The following is a 19557-nucleotide window of genomic DNA, read 5'->3' on the forward strand; positions in this document are numbered from 1 at the left end:
GGTGTTTTTTAGGATTTGCCAATTTGTACTGCAGATACATTTTCACATTACTTCAATTACAGTTACTAAGGAACGGAACGCCTTTTCATTGGTCTCCAAATGCTGATCAAGCAATCCACTTGCTTAAAAAGACCTTTACCTCTTCCCCCATTCTTCAACATTCCAGATTCTAACCCTGTGGAATCTATAAGTCAGTTCGGCATTTTTTGATTTTGAAACCAATCTACATTGGACACGATAACCCACGTTACATTTGGAGCGTTAAAGGAAGCGATTGTATGTTTCTATTTGTTACAAGAAAACAAGGATTTTCAATATTGGTTTGGTTTGTTAGGAAGAGATAAAGTTAAGCATAAGTGACATTTTGATAAGTATAATACCCTGGAATTCTTTCACCTGCCTTTCAACAACCAGAAGAGAAGAGATTTTGGAGGAACATCTGATCATTTGTGAACTCAGACTGAGTACCAGAGCACAAGCACTAGTAGCAGCAAAACTATCATACATGTTCCTTAGGTCCATCAACTAAGAGTTTAAGCCTTCAGGCGTGTTTGTTACGGTATGTTGTTTGATAGAGGAGGCTTATCATATCAGGCTGAGGTAAGAGAGCGTGTAAATAAATATTTTACACTATTCTGTATCATGTAACAGAGCAATTCTTCCTAACCTGTACTGGGCCTGTCACAGCTTCCCCTTTCATTTGTGTCTGAGATATTCTTTAAATGTTGCTTGGCAAGTCTTGTCTTCCTGGACAATGCATTAGATTCACCAGCTGAATATCCTAAATAAGGATAAAAAAAAACATTAAGTATCTCTTTCAGAGAGATATTTGCATTTACAAATAATCTATTGAACATTCCTATGTAGTAAACACCAAATGTACAAGAAAATAGCAACTAATAAATTACCTATACTGGCACTCAAAAATGGTCATAGCTATTGATGCACAAATCAACCAAAGTTTATAAATTGCTACACATGGCAGAAAAAATGAGATGCGTGGTGTGTGGGAAAAAACAAGAAACAGTGGTTTGCAGCCAACAGTTAAATAATGTGTAACAAGAGAGAAAGCCAACATCTGCAGAGGATAAAAAGCAAGAGGGAAGAAGAGTATGAAGATAAGAGATATCCAGAGTATGGTCATCTATTAACGAACATCTGTAGAGACTTAGAGAGCAAGAGATAGGAAGACTATGAAGATAAGACAGCGACAATACAGTCATCAATTAATAGTGGAACACTGGCCAAGAAAATAAAGGGCCATTGACAGCAGTTTCCTAAGCTGGAGGAGGCTGGGTTCGGCCCTTGAGTTTAGCTGTTCCGAAGAAGGCAGCACTGCACATTGAAAGAAGTAGTTACGTGTTTCCTGTATTTTAACTTTGGCAAACTGTGAAGGTAGGCTATGCCAAACGTTTGAAGAGGGAATATGTTGTTAATCAGTCTATGGAGCCCACGTTAACACGCATGGACATTGCTCATCAAGAATTTCACCTTTTTTTTTTTCTTATTGACTACTGGCTTGATCTACACTGAGGAAAAGTTGAATGGATGAAGCTATGATAGCATATGGACAGGAAACACTCAATATATTGTTCAAAGGCAAGTGACTAATGCATTTGATCTGCGTTTGTGCAGTGGCCGTGGGAGTCTTTTTATGAATGTGTGTATCACAGATAGAATGATTGTGCACAAGGTGTGTGTGTGTGTTTATACACATCTTGTGGTATTTATTTATGCATCAGTGTATTTGTCAAATATTAAGTACTTTCTCACATATGGCAACTAATGAATTTTGCCTTTCACACTAACCTTGGAAAGTTTTCAAGTCACGATTAAACTTCATGTCTTCAAAGTCCATGTCACACAACTCTTCATGTCCCTTGGGGTTTAGTGAAAATACAGAGTTGGCAATCATGGGACCTGTTGTAATAAGAAAAATAATGCACTAGTAATCCACTGACAGCTCCTTGTAAAATTTCAAAACACAACAGCGGTTTAATCAGGGAGAGAAAAGCAAACATTCATTGTGCACTGGACAGAAACTCTAACATTAGAATTTAAGACGGATTCCTCTACGCTTAGTAGTAATGGATAAACCATGCCTTGCGCCATAGTGAAACTAATCTGCAGAAGAAATGGTGAGATTGCACACCATAATTCATGTGTCCACGGAACAGTGCTTCCTTCACAGAAGTTTCTGATTCTTGGTGTCTTGGATTCATTGGAGGCCCTAGAGCAGTGGTTCTTAGCCTTTTGATTTCTGTGAAACCCCAATGAATCATCACTGGAATTCAGGGACCTCAATAGAGCCATTATTAGAAGCTCAGGACCTCCGGCCTAAGCAAGCTGTGTAATTTAAAACGATACAGAAAAATGCATAAACAAGTATATACCAAACAAATGCTAAAATACTTCAAATATTTTGTTTAATTCACAATCAGATGTAGAGAGTGTTTTCAAATCTTCATTGTTGCATCTTTATTTGTATATACTTAATACATTTGAATTAATTAATTGTAATATTAATTTTGTGAAGCAGTTGCAGACCCTCTGAGTAGGACTGATGGACTGCAAGAGGTCTTCAGACAACAGGTTACGAACCACTGCCCTGGAGAATGAGATCACCAATCAGTTGCCAGGGTATTTTCAGTCTCTTCGACTGCATACAACAAGCAGCTGGGTACTAATCAGGATCTCCCTCAGCGGTAATCCTTGGTACCATCCTGAATCCTCAGGTCAAATTTGCTCTAGGGTGATCCTCATTCGTTTAGTGAAATCTGAATTGTAAGTGTCTGTGTGAGTGTGAGAGAGACAGCATAATTTGTCCCCACTATATACATATGAAGGTCTGTACATCTACAACACGCTTTGTCCTTTATTTTACACAGTTCACATTACCGTAGCCATGCAGTTCATCGCTGTTCGTTTTACCGAGATTAAAATTAGGAAGGCTTAGTTGGCTATTATTAAATTCAAACCTATCACAACCAGTTGCCCGGAGATTACTATGGCATGAACACTGACTCACTGAACAGTCTTATCAGCTAGAGCTTCAAACCAAGTGCATCCAATGGCGAGACTGCTCAAGGTTTATTGTAGAGGAATACAAGTTACAGTATTACGTTTTACTTTGTGCTTGAAGAAGGTTGTTTTCATTGGAAAGGTAACTTTTGGAAAAGAGAAAAGTTTTGTTGTACGGCTAAAGCTAATACAGTAGCCCGAACACTTACTAAACAGTCTCTGACTGGTTTTCCTACTGCACGAATTTGTAGGTGTATCACACATTTCAGATGTGCTGTCTTTAGGACAGGTATGCAGAGGGACATTCCTGTGGGTACCTAGGTTGACAATGTGGAACTAGATTTCAATTGCAGGAACATATTCTCACATCCTCGCTTAATTTACATTCTCCGAGCACCACAGGGATCCAAGTAAAATCAAAATCAACTTGCGCTTTGCTTTTGTGGTCTACTTGATGTCACTCAGAACCCCTTGACCTAAAATATCCATGTTACTCAGTTACACATCGATAATTCTATATGTTATGCATGACTTCCATTGGAAGCCTTCAGCGTGAATATAATATTATAAACGTTATTATTTGCTGTTGTGGTATAGAAACAGTGGGAAACAAATGCTATTTCCCACTGTTTCTACCTCTGACTGGGCTCTCTCCTGTTTGTCAGTATAATGCCAAAGACCATACAGTAGAGCTGCAAGCGAAGAAAAGAGAGAAGGCAGAGAGAACCCACATCACCCAGTACTTGATGGACCTGCACTGGCTCCGGATCCAGAAAAGATACCACTTTAAGCTCATGACCCATGCCTACAAAGCCCTCATTAACCAAGGACCCGCCTACCTGAACCACTGCCTTCAACTCCACCAAACAGGAACTTCCGCTTGACACTTATCACCCTCTCTAAGGTACCACGCATATGCTGCTGCCGCACTAGAGGATGCTCCTTCTCCCACCTTGCTGCCAAAGCCTGGAACGCCCCTTCCACCTACGAACGCACCCTCGCTGACCCTCCTCAGAAAGGGACTGAAAACCTGGCTTATCGAACAAACACCTGCAGCAAGCGCCTCCATACCCACTCGGGTGACAAGCTGCGCTATACAAATAACATCTGATTGATTGAAAACAGTGACCAACATGGATGTTTTTCACCTAGGAGTTAAGACTCACATCATAGACTACTCAAGCTTCTATCTTGTTGTCTATCTGAAATCACTTGGAACCCGGCCATGAAAACATTTATTTTATTCATTGCTACCGTCTATAATTCTATATGTTATCATAGTATGGATTTCTGTTTTGCATTACATGAGTAGCTGTGGATATTCCACATGTATTCAAATAATGACGTTAGCAGTGCTTCTGCTGTCGATATCAAGTACCCTGAAATTTGAGGCAAGCTGATAATATATAAGAAAATGTAACAAAAAATAAAGTTTCACCCAGAGAAAGCAAAGCCTGGTGGATGTCCTTCATGACATTCCTGTAAAGTTCCTTCTGCCAATTGTGTAAAAGCTTCCACTCCTCTTCCGAGAAACAGGAAACGACATCAATAAAGGTAACTGGTTCCTGGAACAACATGTTGAATAATACAGATTAAGCACCACTTTAATGTAAAAATGGACTACACATTGAGGATATGTTCGTGTCAAGCATAGTCTCCTTTCATTCCAATGTGGTGTTGCAATGGCAATTTTAAGGTGCCACTGCGGACGACAGGAGAGGAGACTTTTTCTTCTGATTCACATGCAGAGCTTTAAAGATGCACATGTACTCACCAGACCAGGGAACACACATGCACATAAGTAGATTGCTGATACACCTGGACTTGCCAGGCTAGGTAAAACACCTGGGGAACACACCTGCACACAAGTAGATTGCAGATACACCTGGACATACCAGATTAGGTACAACAACCAGGAAACACACCTGCACACAAGTAGATTGCAGATACAGCTGGACTCATCAGGCTAGGTAAACCTGGGGAACACACCTGCACACAAGTAGATTGCAGATACAGCTGGACTCACCAGGCTAGGTAACTGACCTGGGGAACACCTGCACACAAGCAGATTGCAGATGAATGTGGACTCACCAGGCTATATAACACACGTTAGGAACACACCTGCAGACAGGTAGACTGCAGATGCATGTGGGCTGGCCAGACTAGGTAGAACACCTAGGGAGCACACCTGCACACAGGTAGATTGCAGATGCACGCGGACTCACCAGGCTAGGCAACAAACCCAGGGGACAACCCTGCGCACAAGCAGATTTAAAGGGCACCCAGGCCACCTACAAATCTCCCATATTCCCACTGCACCTCCTGGACTCAGGCCGGCCTTGCTGTTTACCAGTCGTTTAGTAGTGATAGCCACGGACACACAGTGCCGGGGGAGGGGCACCACCCTGATGATAAACAGCCCCCCCCCCGGAGCACGTGCCCCCGCAGGCCGCCCTCACCTGCTCCGGCGCACCCTGGGGCGCCGCTCTCCTGTGCTTCATGGTTACCCCGGGGGACGGGCTCCTCCCTGGGGCGGGCGGGCCGCGAGGGCGCCGCGGACTCACAGCTGCCCTTCTACCACCGGCACGGCGAGGCTCCGGGCACGCGCAGGCCGCCCCTCGCAGCTGCCCCGACCCTCTACGGCGCCAGGCCTCGGAGAAGAGCCGCTCACGGGACGAGGCCGGGGACGCCGGGTCTGCTCTCTGCCCCGAAGGCTTCGTGGCTGCCTGGTGTCACTGCGCATGCGCAGAGGACCGGTGCGGCTTTCCTGTGTTACTGCCTAAAGCGCATGCGCAGGGAAACCGCACTGCTCTCAGGGGCTATCTTTACGCACGCGCGCGCCTGATGCGCTTGCACACAGCAACAGTAGTGCTAGCCTTCTGCGCAGGCGTCCTTAAATCGCATGCGCACAGGTACTTCTTTCTAAGTACTACAGCTCTGCGCGGGCGATAGAGACGGATCCAGATTGGTGTTACAGTTCTGCACATGCGTGTTACATGCGCGAGGCCACTGTTTCCCAGTGTTTTACTGTTGCACAAGCGCCTTGGAGAAGCACGCGCCCTGCCACGCCTTCGCTCCTGCTCTTCTGCACATGCGCCTTAGAAACGCACTTGACCACTGCCACACAGCTCCGTGATCCACTCCTGCGCATGTGCCTCAGCGGAGCACGGCTCGAGGGCGCATGCCCAGCTGCGAGGGCGTGCCCAGTACAGAGACCCAACTGATGCTTAAATCCTTGTGCCACATTTACAAAGTGGAGCAATGCATGCAATGCGCCACTTTGTAACCCCTTGAGCTACATTATGCCTGTGCCAGGCATAATGTTTGCAAAGGGGGGCCTTCCCCTGTTGGGAGGAATAAAAAATGGCATAAGGAAAGCTAACAGATTTCCTTGCGTCATTTCTTACGGCACCTTTAACGCCTGCTCAGAGCAGTCGTTAAAAGGGGGCTTCCATTATTTATAATGGGCCCCTATTTACTCTGCAGGAGTGGCACCAACAGGCGCTACTCCTGCAGAGTACATCAATAGCGTCACATTGCATGATGCTATTGGCCCCTACCCTGTGCCATGGTGCGCTGTATTTTAAATACGGTGCACACATGGTAGCGGTAAGGGGGCGATAAAGGGTGCAAGAAAAGTGACACTGCACACAGTGCAGAGCCACTTTTCTTAAATATGCCCCTAAGTGCCTCAATGATTTTACTGGCATTGCCGTAAAAATGCATGCCATGTGGGTAAAATACTAAATAGTGAATTAAATGGGCATTTTAGGGGGAACCTGGTAGTGTCCAGTGGGACACTTACCTTTGGCTGGCTACACCCAATATAGTGACCACTTCCTCTGGGAAGAGTCACTGCCCTAAACGTAATTGGCTATTTTCATTCCTATTAAAATGGAGGAAGATGAAATAGAGGGTCCACCTCGCAGGTAACACGTTAGGGGTGGTGCATGCCTGGTGAAGCCTCTCCTCCTACCCTTTGTTAGGTTTTCTGCCCTTGCTCCTGCCAAAAGTGGGGCTTTGCAAAGGGGGATGCCAGCTGCTACCAGCAGCAGGCTTGGGGGTTGAGTTTCAAGGGCTGTAAGCCCTTTGAAGCTCACCACCTGGACAGTGCACATTTGTGAGAGAAGGGATGTTAGCTCCTCCACCCAGGAAGGGCATTGTCTTACAAACCGGGGAGGTAAGTCTCTCCCCCAAGGTTTGTATATTGACTGTCTGGAGGTGGCAGCTTGATAGAACCAGTTAGCAACCATGCCAGGATAGTTAACTTTTGCAGGGGGACCTCTAAGATGACCCTTGGGTACATTTAGTGATAAGTCCAATACTGGCATCAGTTTCGATTTATCATTCTGAGTTGTTTGATACCAAACAAACCAGGGTTCAGAGTGGTCATCATGTAGCTGGGAAACTCGTGTTGACCGGTGTCCAGCACATGCTCTGTTCACTCACTATGTCCCAGGTTTGGCAAGGACACAGTGGGGGCATATTGCTCATGCAATTATGCCCACATATATAATAGGGAACACCCTGCCTTAGGGCTGTAAGGCCTGCCAGAGGAGTGTGCTACCCATAGTGTAGGAAGTTGGCTCTGTAGATACTATCTCAAAGTGAGAGATAGTGTGCACAGAGTCCAAGGGTTCCCCTTGGAGGTTGATAGTGGCAATAATAGATAATACTAATGCTCTATTTGTGGTAGCGTGGTCGAGCAGTAGGCTTATCAGAGGGTAGTGTTAAGCATTTGTTGTACACACACAGGCAATAAATGGGAACACACACTCAAAGACGTAACTCCATGCCGATAGGTTTTTATATAGACAAATATTATTTTCTTAATTTATTTTAGAACCACAAGATTCAGCATTCAAGTAAGTACATAAATTGTAAAGTACTTGGCATAAGTAAGTTTAGAACCTTGAATGAAAACAGTAAGGTACACAGTTTTGGCAAAAATGGCAATAAGCTATTTTAAAAGTGGACACAGTGCAAAATTCAACAGTTCCTGGGGGAGGTAAGTACAGGTTAGTTTGGTAGGTAAGTAAAGCACTTACAAGTTCAGACTTCAAGGCATAGGCAGCCCGCCAATGGGGGTTCAAGTCAACCCCAAACACCCAGCACCAGCAACACAGTGCCGGTCAGGTGCAGAGGTCAAAGAGGAGCCCAAATAACATAGGCGCCTATGGATACTAGGGGTGCTCCGGTTCCAGTCTCCTAGCAGGTAAGTACCTGCGTCCTTGGGGAGCAAACCAGGGGGGTTTGTAGAGCACTGGAGGGAGGGGCCCCAAACAGGCACACAAAATACACCCTCAGCGGCACAGGAGCAGCTGGGTGCAATGTGCAAAGTAGGTGTCTGGTTTTGAATAGAATCAATGGAGGGACCCTGGGGCCACTCTGTTGATGCAGGCAGGGCACAGGGGAGCTTCTAGGTCCAGCCACCGACTGGGCAAAGATGAGGGACGCCTGTTGGTCACTCCTGCACCAGTAGTTGGTTCCTCTAAGGCCTGGGTGCTGCGAGTGCAGTGCTTCTTCCAGGCACGTGTTCTTTGTTAGCGGGTAGTCGCGGCCAGGGGGAGCCTCTGGATTCCCTCTGCAGGCTTCACCGTGGGGGTATAGGGAGGTTGTCTCAGGGTGGCCACGTCATAGGAGTCCCCTGGGGGTCCTCGCTGTAGTGTTGGTTTCTCTGGACACAAGCCGGGGGCGTTGGGTGCAGAGTGTTGGGGACTCACACTTCAGGAGTGAGGCTGGAGTCCCATTAAAGATGTTTTCTTCTTTGTTGTTTAGACAGAGCTGCTGTCCACGGGAGTTTCTTGGTCCTTTGGGTTGCAGAGCAGTCCTCTGAGTCGGCAGAGGTCGCTGGTCCCGCTGGATGCTGAGTCACTGTTGCAGGTTCTTTGAGTCTGGAAACAGGTCGGTAGGGCTGGGGCCAAGTCAGCTGTCGTATCCGTGTTCTCTGCAGAGCTTTCACGTCAGCAGTCCTTCTTCTTCTTTAGGTCGCCAGGAATCTAAAATCCTGGGTTCAGGGTCACCCCTGAATGCTGAATTTAGGGGTGTGTTAGAGTCACAGGGCAGTAGCCAATGGCTAATGTCCTTGAGGGTGGCTACACCCTCCTTGTGCTCCCTCCCTATGGGGAGGGGAGCACATCCCTATCCCTCTTGGGCTAAATTCTCCAAAACAAGATACAGGATTTTCCAAGGAGGGGGCCACTTCAGCTCTGGTCACCTTAGGGGTGGACGTGGCTGAGGGGGTGACTCTTCCTTGTTTTTCTCATTATCCCTCTGGACTTGTTGCCAAAAGTGGGGGCTTTGTCCGGAGGCTGAGCATCTTCACTGGCTGGAGTGCCCTGGGGGCATTGTAGGACCAGGCTTGAGCCTTTGAGGCTCACTGCTAGGTGTTACAGTTCCTGTGGGGGGGGGGGGTACCTCCACCCAGTGCAGGCTTTGTTTGTGGCCTCAGAGAGCACAAGGGCTTTCACCCCAGGGGGTCAGAAACTCGTCTCTCAGTTGCAGGCTGGCACAGACCAGTCAGTCCTGCACTGAAGGATTGGGTAAAATACAGGGGGCATCTCTAAGATGCCCTCTGTGTGCATTTGGTAATACATCCAGCACTGGCATCAGTGTGGGTTTATTATTCTGAGAAGTTTGGTACCAAACTTCCCAATATTCAGTGTAGCCATTATGGAGCTGTGGAGTTCGTTTTGACAAACTCCCAGACCATATACTTAATAAGGCCACACTGTACTTACAATGTCTAAGAATAGACTCGGACACTGTAGAGACATATTGCTCATGCAGCTATGCCCCCACCTGTGGTATAGTGCACCCTGCATTAGGGCTGTAAGGCCTGCTAGAGGGGTGACTTACCTGTGCCACAGGCAGTATTTTGTGTGCATGGCATCCTGAGGGGGATGCCATGTCGACTTTGTCTTTTTCTCCCCACCAACACACACAGTCTACAATGGCAGTGTGCATGTGTTTGGTGAGGGGTCCCTTAGGGCGGCACAACACATGCTGCAGCCCTTAGGGACCTTGCCTGATCACAATGCCCTTGGTACCACTGGTACCTTTTACAAGGGACTTATCTGTGTGCCAGGGGTGTGCCAACTGTGGAAACAATGGTACATTTTTAGTGAAGGAACACTGGTGCTGGGACCTGGTTAGCAGGGTCCCAGCACACCCTGTCAAGTCAGCATCAATATCAGGCAAAAAGTGTGTGTGTGGGGGGGTAACTACAACAAGGAGCCATTTTCCTACACATAGTAAATGCAGTGTATGGTGGACAGGCACACAGGCAGTGTGCCATGTTGAATTTGTGTTTTAGGTTTGCACCAAGGCACTCAGCCTGCAATGGCAGTTCTGGGTGCATCTGGGTGCAGGGCCCTAGAGGGTGGCACAATCAGTGCTGCTGCCATCAGGGGCCTACCCTTAATAACCCCATGCCCTGGGTATGTGGGTACCCATTTACTAGTGGCTTACAGTGGTAGCTAAGGGTGTCTCCAAATGTACCAATGCATCACAACAGATTTAGGGAAAGAGCTCTGGCCCAGGGAACCTGGTTAGCAGGGGCCAACACACTACAACTTCTAGGCTACATCAAACATCAGGCAAAAAGTGGGGGCTAACCATGTAAAAATGAGGACTGTCATCACAATGTCACGTTAAAAAAACACACAGTAGAAAATATATGTGAAAAATAGTTTTTAAAATAATGACTTTAAAAGCAATATCCTCAAAAATATATTAAAAAAATTCAAAGATAAAATGATGTATAGTAAACTAACTCCAACCAAAAGTTATTAAAAATACACAGAAAGCAATTCAAAGCATAATTTTAATTTAAATCCCAAAAAATAAGGGAAAGTCATCCTCTGGGGTTTATAAAATAGACTGTTCAAACTCATGTCTAATAAACATAGGGGAAAGTGCAGACATTGAGGAGAGAGGAATTAGATGTAGCATTCTAACTCCAGTCTAACAAAAATCGTTGATAATGCATACATGGGGCGAGTGGTAAAATTTAATAGTCTAACTCTAGTGGACTTACTCCGAACATTATGGTCCGCCTGCTGAATTTAAAAGTGGATGGACCATAGCTTGACCACAGCAGAGGCTATTCTGTCTCTGCCGTTACCAAAATGCTCCAACAGCCCGACGAATAAGGGTCTTTGAAGAATTGGTTATATGTCCGTCTGTCCAATTAGGATGTTCAGATATACAGCCGTTTTTACTGCCTGACAGCGCCAGATAAACCCTGGCGGGAACGGTATGTAAAAAACAAGAAGGAGATGACTCTCACTACAGCATGAAAAGCAGAAGGTGCTAGTACTTTCGGGCGCGAGACACACCTCCAGAAATGTTATAGTTCCAACAAGCTCGGAGGTACCTCCTCTGTGACACTGGTCTTAAGGCCAATGTTATCCAAATGAGGTCCATTGAGGTCAGCGTGAGGAACATCAGACATCATCGCATCTCTGTCTTCATCGAGGACTTTTTCCCAGCAGGGATCATTTTTGTGCCAGTGATGCTGATGGCTGTGCTTCCTTATCAGCTCCTTGTACACACCCAGCTCTGGGATTCAGCTGGACAGCTCAGGGGGTTGGTGCCTCAGCTGCTGTGTTTCCAGCACTAACTAGAAAAATTAGTTCACTATCACCAGGCTCAGGTTCAAAAACCACCCTCCTGCCCAAATAACAAACCACAAATGCAGCAGCAAGGGTCCTTCCACTGAAGTCACTGATCCAGTAAAGGACTCTGCCAGTGTGATTTTTTCAGTAGTGACAGAGATAATAGTGGGCAAGCATCCGATATGGCACTTTTTGGAGATATGGTCACTTTAAAAGTCTGTGCCTCGAAAACTACCAGGTCAACATGTTCTAGTGACTGTGCACTCACAGACCAGAGGCACTTACTCAACCGAATTGCAACACGAGTTTTTGTGACTGGGATGGTGTAGGATCAACCACAAATGCAATAGTTGATATAGCTGGAACTACAAGGGCCAGAAGGATGGTTCTAATAGTTCTGCAATCAGGACAGCCTCCCAAAGCCAATATAACAGAACACTTGTGAAGGCTGAAGATCTCCTGGTCTTCTGTGCTGGGAAAAATTCAACAAGGACACCAGAAGAGTGCAGGATTGGTTGGAATTGCTGGTTCACCGGCTCCCCAGAGACAAGCAACGTTGCAGCTATTCAACCCAAAGGATGTCGAGCTTTGCTCTTTCCTTCTTCTGGCCTTCAGAGCTGTGGGGATCATCTGGCTCCCGTGTGACCTTGGTCTCCTGAGATGGCCTCTACAAAGATAACCCCATCAGGTGGGATTTGTGCAGGAATTACTGGGTTTAGGGGCAGACCCTCTCCAGCTTCTCATGCAGCTAAAAACGTCTGTCCCTCCTCAGTTCAAAGCAGCACAAGTTTAGCTCTGAATTAATGTGTCCAGTAGAGTGCCCCATGTGTCCAAATGAGCACTTGTTACAGCTGATGGGGTCTACTGTTTATACCAGGTGACCAAGGTGTGCCCCAGAGCCAACCAAAATGCTGGAGCTTTCAAAGGTTACAGAACTGCACTGGTCTAAGAAAACTTATTCTTCCCTTTGTTGGTTGTGAAGATGAACTTCTTCAGGTTTCAAGTTCCCTGGACACCCTGGAGCATCAGATCACAGTTGGGCCTGGGTAAGATGACGATAGAGACGATCCCAGGTCAGACTACACTGCACAGGCAGAGGTGTAACACAGGCCCCTGTGGTGTGGGGGGCACCGACCCTTCAGAGCCATCCAACCATTCAAGGGGTCCCCATTCAGCCCATCGTCAATATCTGTGGGATATGAGAGGCTCTGGACCTGACCACATCCTGCAGGAGCCCCCTTCCTGTCACTGCCCACAGGTGATAGTGGCCGCAGCCGAAGAGGGGATGGTGGGCTTGAGCTGAACAGGGGAAACATACCCTAAGACATGTGATGGGCTGAAGGCACCGACCAGGAAGGACAGTTTAGTGGAATCGGACGCATAGGCAGGCATGCCACTGTGTGCGTAGCCAGCGGACCCGAAAGACAACCACCACTGTGTACAGTCACACACTATCATTCACTTGGCAGCAATAGCCCACACACCACACACACATACTGTATCCAACTCTCCCGCACATCCCACAGGAGGAGGGCGAAGAAACCAAGGTGTGGGAACTGTCTTTAACTACAGAGGACCAGCAGGCACCCTCCCCAGAGGGGTACACCTGGACTCACCTTCACTGCCACCATCACCAGGGACTGTGGCCGCGGCCACCCTGACCGCGTCACACTTTGTGTGTCTCCCTGTCAGCAGAGCCCAGTTCTCATCAGGAACAGTTGTGAAAGGATGCAACAGTTCCATTGAACCCTCTGCTTAAGGCACAGTGACGCAGTGTTTTTCCCTGCACAAGTTGGTGCCGGACACCTAACCTTTCACCCAGGAGTCAGTCTCTTCGGGTGGCCACTGAGTGGGGAAACCCCCACATCAAGGTGCTGCAGAGGCCCGTGTTACATTTCAGTCAACCTCACTCGGTATTGGGAAGCTCAAAACTTCATTATTCAAGTATTCACTGCGCTGTCCAACTTCCCAGGTGACCCCCCAAGTGCCCCCACCCGCTGAATGCCTGTTCCAGTTTTGTGCAGCCCACAATCGAGGGTTCAACAGGAGTTATTGATTTTCCTAAAGTGTCAGGGGGCCTCTCACGTGCCGACCTGCAGCCTGGGGGTCCCCCAGAGCGGACAGGATGACCCCAGGGCCTCAGGAGAGTCAGACACTTGCTCGTGTGTTGGCATCTCATGGGAGACCATATGTGCAGGAAGTGTCCCTCAGAAAGGACCAGTGACGTGGCAGACTTCTGATGTCTGGCCACTATGATGTCACTGCTCTGCAGCGAGAGGCTCTGGGGAGGGCTGTGCCCAGGCTCCCACTGTGACGTCACTGCTGTGTGACGTCACTGCAGTGAGGGGCTCTTAGTGCTGGGCTGAGGGGTCTCTTTTCCCACCAGAGCCGGGCTGCCATTACCAGCTGGGCAGCAGCAGAGGAAACCGAAGTTAAAGAAGGCATCATAGCCAGAAACAACAGCCAGCAGCCACCGGGAGAGCTCCCCTGGCACCAGAGCAGCCACTGAGGGCCTGCTGGGAACCTGCCTGTCCCTTATTTAGGTGGCTGCCTCCCTCCCCTGGAGTCCGCCTGCTGGGTGGTGCCACTGCACTCCGGCCCCCTCACATCCGAGTGCCTTTCAGCCTGCCAGGAGAGCCCACAGGTAAGCACACCTCCAGCCTGTCACCTGCGTCTTCACTGCTCTTCCAGGGTGGCAGCAAGGCGAGTCTGTGCCTGGGAGCGAACCGCCACAGCCTCTTGGCACTACACATTTAACACTTACCTATGACCATGGCCCGGATTTAAAAAGGCCTAGCGCCACCTTAACGGCACCTTAGCGTCATTTCTTTTTTACGCTAAGTCAGTGCTAAAGTGGCTTTTTACAACCACCATATGGCATAGTTATACTCTGTTTGCGCCGGATTTTCGACATTTCTTTTTACTCAAATCCGGCTCCAACTTAACTCCATATTTATATTTTGGCGCTAGACATGTCTAGCGCCAAAATATTGGAGGTAAAGTCATTTTTTGCCTGCAGAAAAATAAGTTGCGTCAATGAGATGCAAGGTAGGTGTTCCCGGGCAAAACAATTACTCTAAGGCCCTGGCGCCTTATTTAGCCCCTGTGCAAAAATCACGCACGAGAGGATGAGGAACTTAAATAATGGCGCTGAGCCTGCTTAGCGCCATTATTTAACGCCTGGATATGGGCAGGCGTTAGGGGACCTGTGGGCCATTTTCCATGGTCAGAGACCATGGAAACAGCCCACAGGTGCCCTTCCCTGCCCCCAGGGACACCCCCACCCGCACCAACACCTGGAGGACACCATCCCAGGTAAGTCCAGGTAAGTATTTAAAATGTTTTTTCAAAGTGCTATAGGGTGGCCTAACCTGGCCCCCCTATATGGCCATTGGGCTGGGGGGGCATCACTCCTGTCTTAACTGAGACAGGAGTCATGTCCATGGGTTTTTAACGTTAAAAAATGACGCTAGTCTGGTTAGAGGCATTTTTTTGCCTCTGCCCGTACTAGTGTCATCCTGTGACGCTAAACCCCCTGTTCCCCCTATGCCTCCCGCACCCGGCTAGCGTCCTTTTCTAGGACGCTAGCCGGACCTTACTGCCGGGTAGTGTCATACCATAAATATGATGTCCGGCCGGCGTCTTGGTATGGCGCTAGCCGGTGGTAAACGTTTTGACGCTGCACTGCGTTAGCGCAGCTGAGCATAAAAAAATATAAATCAGGGCCCATATTTGCAAAGTGGCGCAATGCATGTATTGTGCCACTTTGTAAACCCTTGCGCCACATTATGCCTGCGCCATGCATAGTGTATGCAAGAGGGGGGCGTTTCCCCATTACGGGGACGGCAAACATAGCGCAGTGGAATAAAAGAGATTCCACTGTGCCATTTTTAGGGGCTATCTTTAACGCCTGCACAGAGCAGGCGTTAAAAGGGGGCATTCCATTGTTTTCAATATGCCCCTATGTACTCTGCAGGATTAGCGTCAACATCTTGGCACCAATCCTGCACAATACAACAATAGCATCAAAAATGTTTACACTATTGCTTCTACCCTGTGCCATGGTGCGCCATATATTAAATATGGCGCACCCATGGTCGCGGTAGGGGGTGCACTAACGGTTACAAGAAAAGTGGCTATGCATTGGATGAAGCACCACTTTTCTTAAATTCGGGCCTATGTGCCCATTCTACACCTACTCTGCGCAGATGCCAATGGGGCGATGGAATAGTGCCCCTTGATATTCAGTGTGTGGTATTGCTGAATACAATCTAGGTAGTGCTTCATAGCCCTGACTAAAGAGCTAACCGTTGCAGTTCATATGGGGTCATGGGCACCCTTTCGGAGTGTCTGGTTGGTAATGCTTGGGTTGTAGTTTAGCCCACATGAAAGTGTTAGGTGAGTGGCGTGAGCTTTAGGTCATGGGTAAGTGAACTGGTTTCAGTGCGTAAGCAAGGGGTGTTGGAGGTATATTAGAATAGGTGCGTTTCTTTTGATGTCAGTCCTTACTGGCAGGAGAGGGTCTCTCTTATGAAGTTTTCGAAGACCCTCTTTCTTGGAGTTAGAGTATATCTTATTGTAGGAAATTCCCATCTTTTGCGTGATGCCACCTAGATCTTTGCCCTATATGCTTTGCTGCTTTAAGACTCTGTTGCACCTTATCTCAGTTACCGGGAACAAAGTGCCTGTGCTCCCACTTTAAAAATGGTTTAATTGGTTTAATCCTGATTGCCACATTTAAATAGCCTGTAAGTCCCTAGTATATATATATATAGAAAATGCATTCAGTTCCTAGAAGTTAAAAGCCACTAGTGGCCTATAAAACCTATTATGCCACCCACTGCAGTGACAGTGTAAACATCGCTGCAGGCCTACCCTGTGTAGCAGGGTTGTTGTAGTGTAAAGCTTGCGATGCGTCCTGTCAAAATAACCCTTTTTAACAGGTAAACACCAACTTTTAATTATTAGTAAGTCACCGCTGTGTAGGCCTTGTAGCCCTAAAGGCAGGGTGCATGGCATTTAAAGGTGGGGCAGGTAGAAAATAAATATTACCATGTCTCTTCAGTGATAAGGCCCAAACGCTGTTTTCACTCTGGCAGCCACAGCTGTCCTGTGTAGAAAACCAGAGAACCAATTAAAATACTAATACTGCCATTGTTGGAATGGGACAAGCTTGAAAAATAGTTAACCCACTAATTTTTAGTTATTTAAAATCCAACTCAATGGAGATGTTGGATTTTTAATAAATATTAAAGAAAATAAACTTTTAGAAAGTTACCCTTATCCTGCTGGAAGCTGCTGGAGGCTAATTTACAGTACTTGACCTGAATGAGGTGTGAAACTCCTTCCAGGAGCTACAGAATAGGTCAGTTTGAAAGGTCGACCACACTGGTCAGGAATAATTCCTCTGACCTCTGGAAAATATTCTGGTTGGGGGCTGTGGGCATCTTGTTGGCACAATGTCAACTCCTGCCTGACAGGTCTGAAGCACAGACAAAACCTTTGCACCCTTAAAGGAATCAAACAGGACAAAAGAACAAATATTTTATATCTCCTGTCTGGGCATTGAGGGACTCTACTTTGTTTCCCTGTACTTCTGTCTCCTGGTTTGTTGTAGGTCCAGGGCCTACTTCAAACTGGTCTTTACTGTTAGATGTGGGTGACACTCCACCAAACTTGTAGTCGTAGACTTTTGCCATTTTGAAACTGCTCTGGCACAATGGCATTCTGGGCCTGTTTTTAACTCTTGGGAAATTGTGTGGAGTTGACCCCGGGAACTTCTACTTTTGGAGTGTCCAGGAGTCACCCCCACCCACTAGCTGGCACCAGGCCCTAAACCTGCCATCCGAGCTTCCATCCCTAGAACACCTTCCGGACCTGTGGGGGATTAGAAGAGGAATGGACCTGCTGTCTGTGACCTTAGAGGAGCCCTGAAGGACTGGCTCTGCTATCCCTTTTACCCAGGGCAAAAGAAGTGGAATGCAAGAATCAGGAGGGTGACCTGTGTTACTGCAGGGACACTGATAGTTTCAAGAAGCGTTTCTCCTAAAGTTCCCACCTGACCAGTGGCAACTGGACTTAAACTAGACTTTGCTGTTGGCCTCAGCCTGATACCATGAGAGTTTCTAAGTAGCCCTGAGAAATGTACCCCTGTTGTTGTTTGGGTCGTAGAAGGAATTTCAGTGTTATTTTTCAGAACGGTGACAAAGGGCCAGAAGTACAAACATTAGGAATACCAATTTCCTAATTGCGATTCTCTCTATATAGCAATTAGGAAATCGGTTATCCTAATGTATAAAACTCATTCAGTTTCATTTAAGCATTCTTTGTAGGTCGTAAATTGGCCTACCTGATTAATATTAATGACCCATCAGGCATCACAGCAATCACAGGGATGGTGGCCAGCTGAGGTCAGCAAACCACCATGTATGTGATTGCTTTTTCATAAAGCATTCTTTTTTTTTAATTCAGCCCATTTCCCCAGGACCACTACCTGCTATTGAAAAATATTATTACTTACGAGTTTTAAACTGGTGTATTACTGTTTTGTGACTGGAATTAGGTCACGCAACAGTAATACATACCAAACTGATTTGGTATTTGGAGGGGACGCCCTAACCCCTTCCAAATACTGAAACGCAAAATGCAGTTTGTTAACAATTGCATTTGTACATTTGAAAAAGCATTTTTTTCGGTCGCAAACGGCCTGATTCTGCGAATAGTGCTGTTTACGAACAGAAAAATGCTTTGTACATCTGGCCCAGTTTCTTTCTCCATTGGGACTTTGAAACTTTCAAACATTTTTACTTCCAGACTTTCACTGGGACCAATCTATTTGTTGTATCTGGCCAGGGTTCCATCACGGCCTGCTTCAAACAGCACCTCAGTCCCAGTCAACCACTTCCATAGACTTCTTTTGCATTTTTTGATGCTATTTCTACTTAAAAGTTTTAAAATTCATATCTCCGGTTCTCCTTCTTGAATATTTGTTATTTTGATTGCATTTTGTTTAAAAAAAATGACTGTATTTTTATTCCCATTGTTTGGTTTTCTGACTGTATTACTGGCTTGGTACTGCATAAATACTTTACACGTTGCCCTAAGCTAAGCCTGTTTGCTCTCTGCCCGAGCTACCAGGGGCTTGATCTCAGGCTAATCCAGTTTCTGTAAGCTTTCACCCTGACAAAAGTTGTGATCATTCCTTGAGGTGGCCAGTCACCCACCTCAAATATTAGTCCAATTTCTTACACTCATTTTATGTTGATAACATTTCTACAGCACCTTTTTACCATTTTCACCATCTTGTAGTACTCTCAGAAATCTGGGTGAACATTTTTGCAGGGTTCTGGAAATTGTCATTGTCTGGAGCTTGGGTCGCCACCCTTTTCTGTAGTGAGAGCTACTTCTGATCAGTGAAAATCATTGTGAGCTACTGAAGGCCAAGGCACTCGTGCAGAGTTATCAGACACCCCATGCCCAGCTTCATTGCCTTTAAGCCTAATGTCCATACAGCCAGATACTGTGGTTTGAAAAAAATACTTTTTGACGAGGTGCCATGTGTGCCAGTGAGAGTGTGGTCTTTGAGAATGTATGAACATGTGTGTAAATAAATGGGATATATGGGTAACTGAGAGCCTGCATCATATGTACTTGTGGCACAAGACATACGTTTCACCATATGTGGCACCCTTACATGTATGGCACAAACATACAACCATTTATTTGAATGGGAGAAATTTAAAGTGCATAATAATGTTCTGCAAAAATATTTATGATATGGAACATTTTTCTGCACTTTAAATTCCTCACACTTAAAAGATGGCTGTATTTTTCAGTAATAAATACTGTACCTTTTCTACCAGCATCTGGGAACAAGGTAGCTTCTGCGTGTAAATGTGACGTTTTGAAGTGCGTCTGT

General features: G+C 46.6%; 2 protein-coding genes across 3 annotated transcripts in view; one reads left to right on the forward strand and one right to left on the reverse strand.

The window, feature by feature from the left end:
• LOC138303546 (zinc finger protein 674-like) overlaps nucleotides 1-5760 on the reverse strand; it is a 52646-nt gene extending 46886 nt beyond the window's left edge. Inside the window, exons 1-4 of one of the 2 annotated variants that reach the window (XM_069242788.1) lie at nucleotides 5481-5658; nucleotides 4460-4586; nucleotides 1810-1920; nucleotides 668-781 (exon numbers count right to left, since the gene is read on the reverse strand). In XM_069242788.1, coding sequence (XP_069098889.1) covers nucleotides 668-781; nucleotides 1810-1920; nucleotides 4460-4586; nucleotides 5481-5522 — 394 coding nt within the window. In that variant the 5' untranslated portion in view covers nucleotides 5523-5658. Of the gene's footprint in view, nucleotides 1-667; nucleotides 782-1809; nucleotides 1921-4459; nucleotides 4587-5480 lie in introns of both variants that reach the window. The other variant, XM_069242787.1, reaches the window with a different exon arrangement.
• The window catches only part of LOC138246709 (protein FAM118A-like), a 133382-nt gene continuing 119345 nt past the window's right edge, over nucleotides 5521-19557 (forward strand). The window contains exon 1 of the mRNA XM_069201479.1: nucleotides 5521-5933. Coding sequence (XP_069057580.1) covers nucleotides 5521-5933 — 413 coding nt within the window. The remainder of the gene's footprint in view (nucleotides 5934-19557) is intronic.

Source organism: Pleurodeles waltl, chromosome 7 (assembly GCF_031143425.1).
Source record: "Pleurodeles waltl isolate 20211129_DDA chromosome 7, aPleWal1.hap1.20221129, whole genome shotgun sequence".
Classification (NCBI taxonomy): Eukaryota; Metazoa; Chordata; class Amphibia; order Caudata; family Salamandridae; genus Pleurodeles; species Pleurodeles waltl.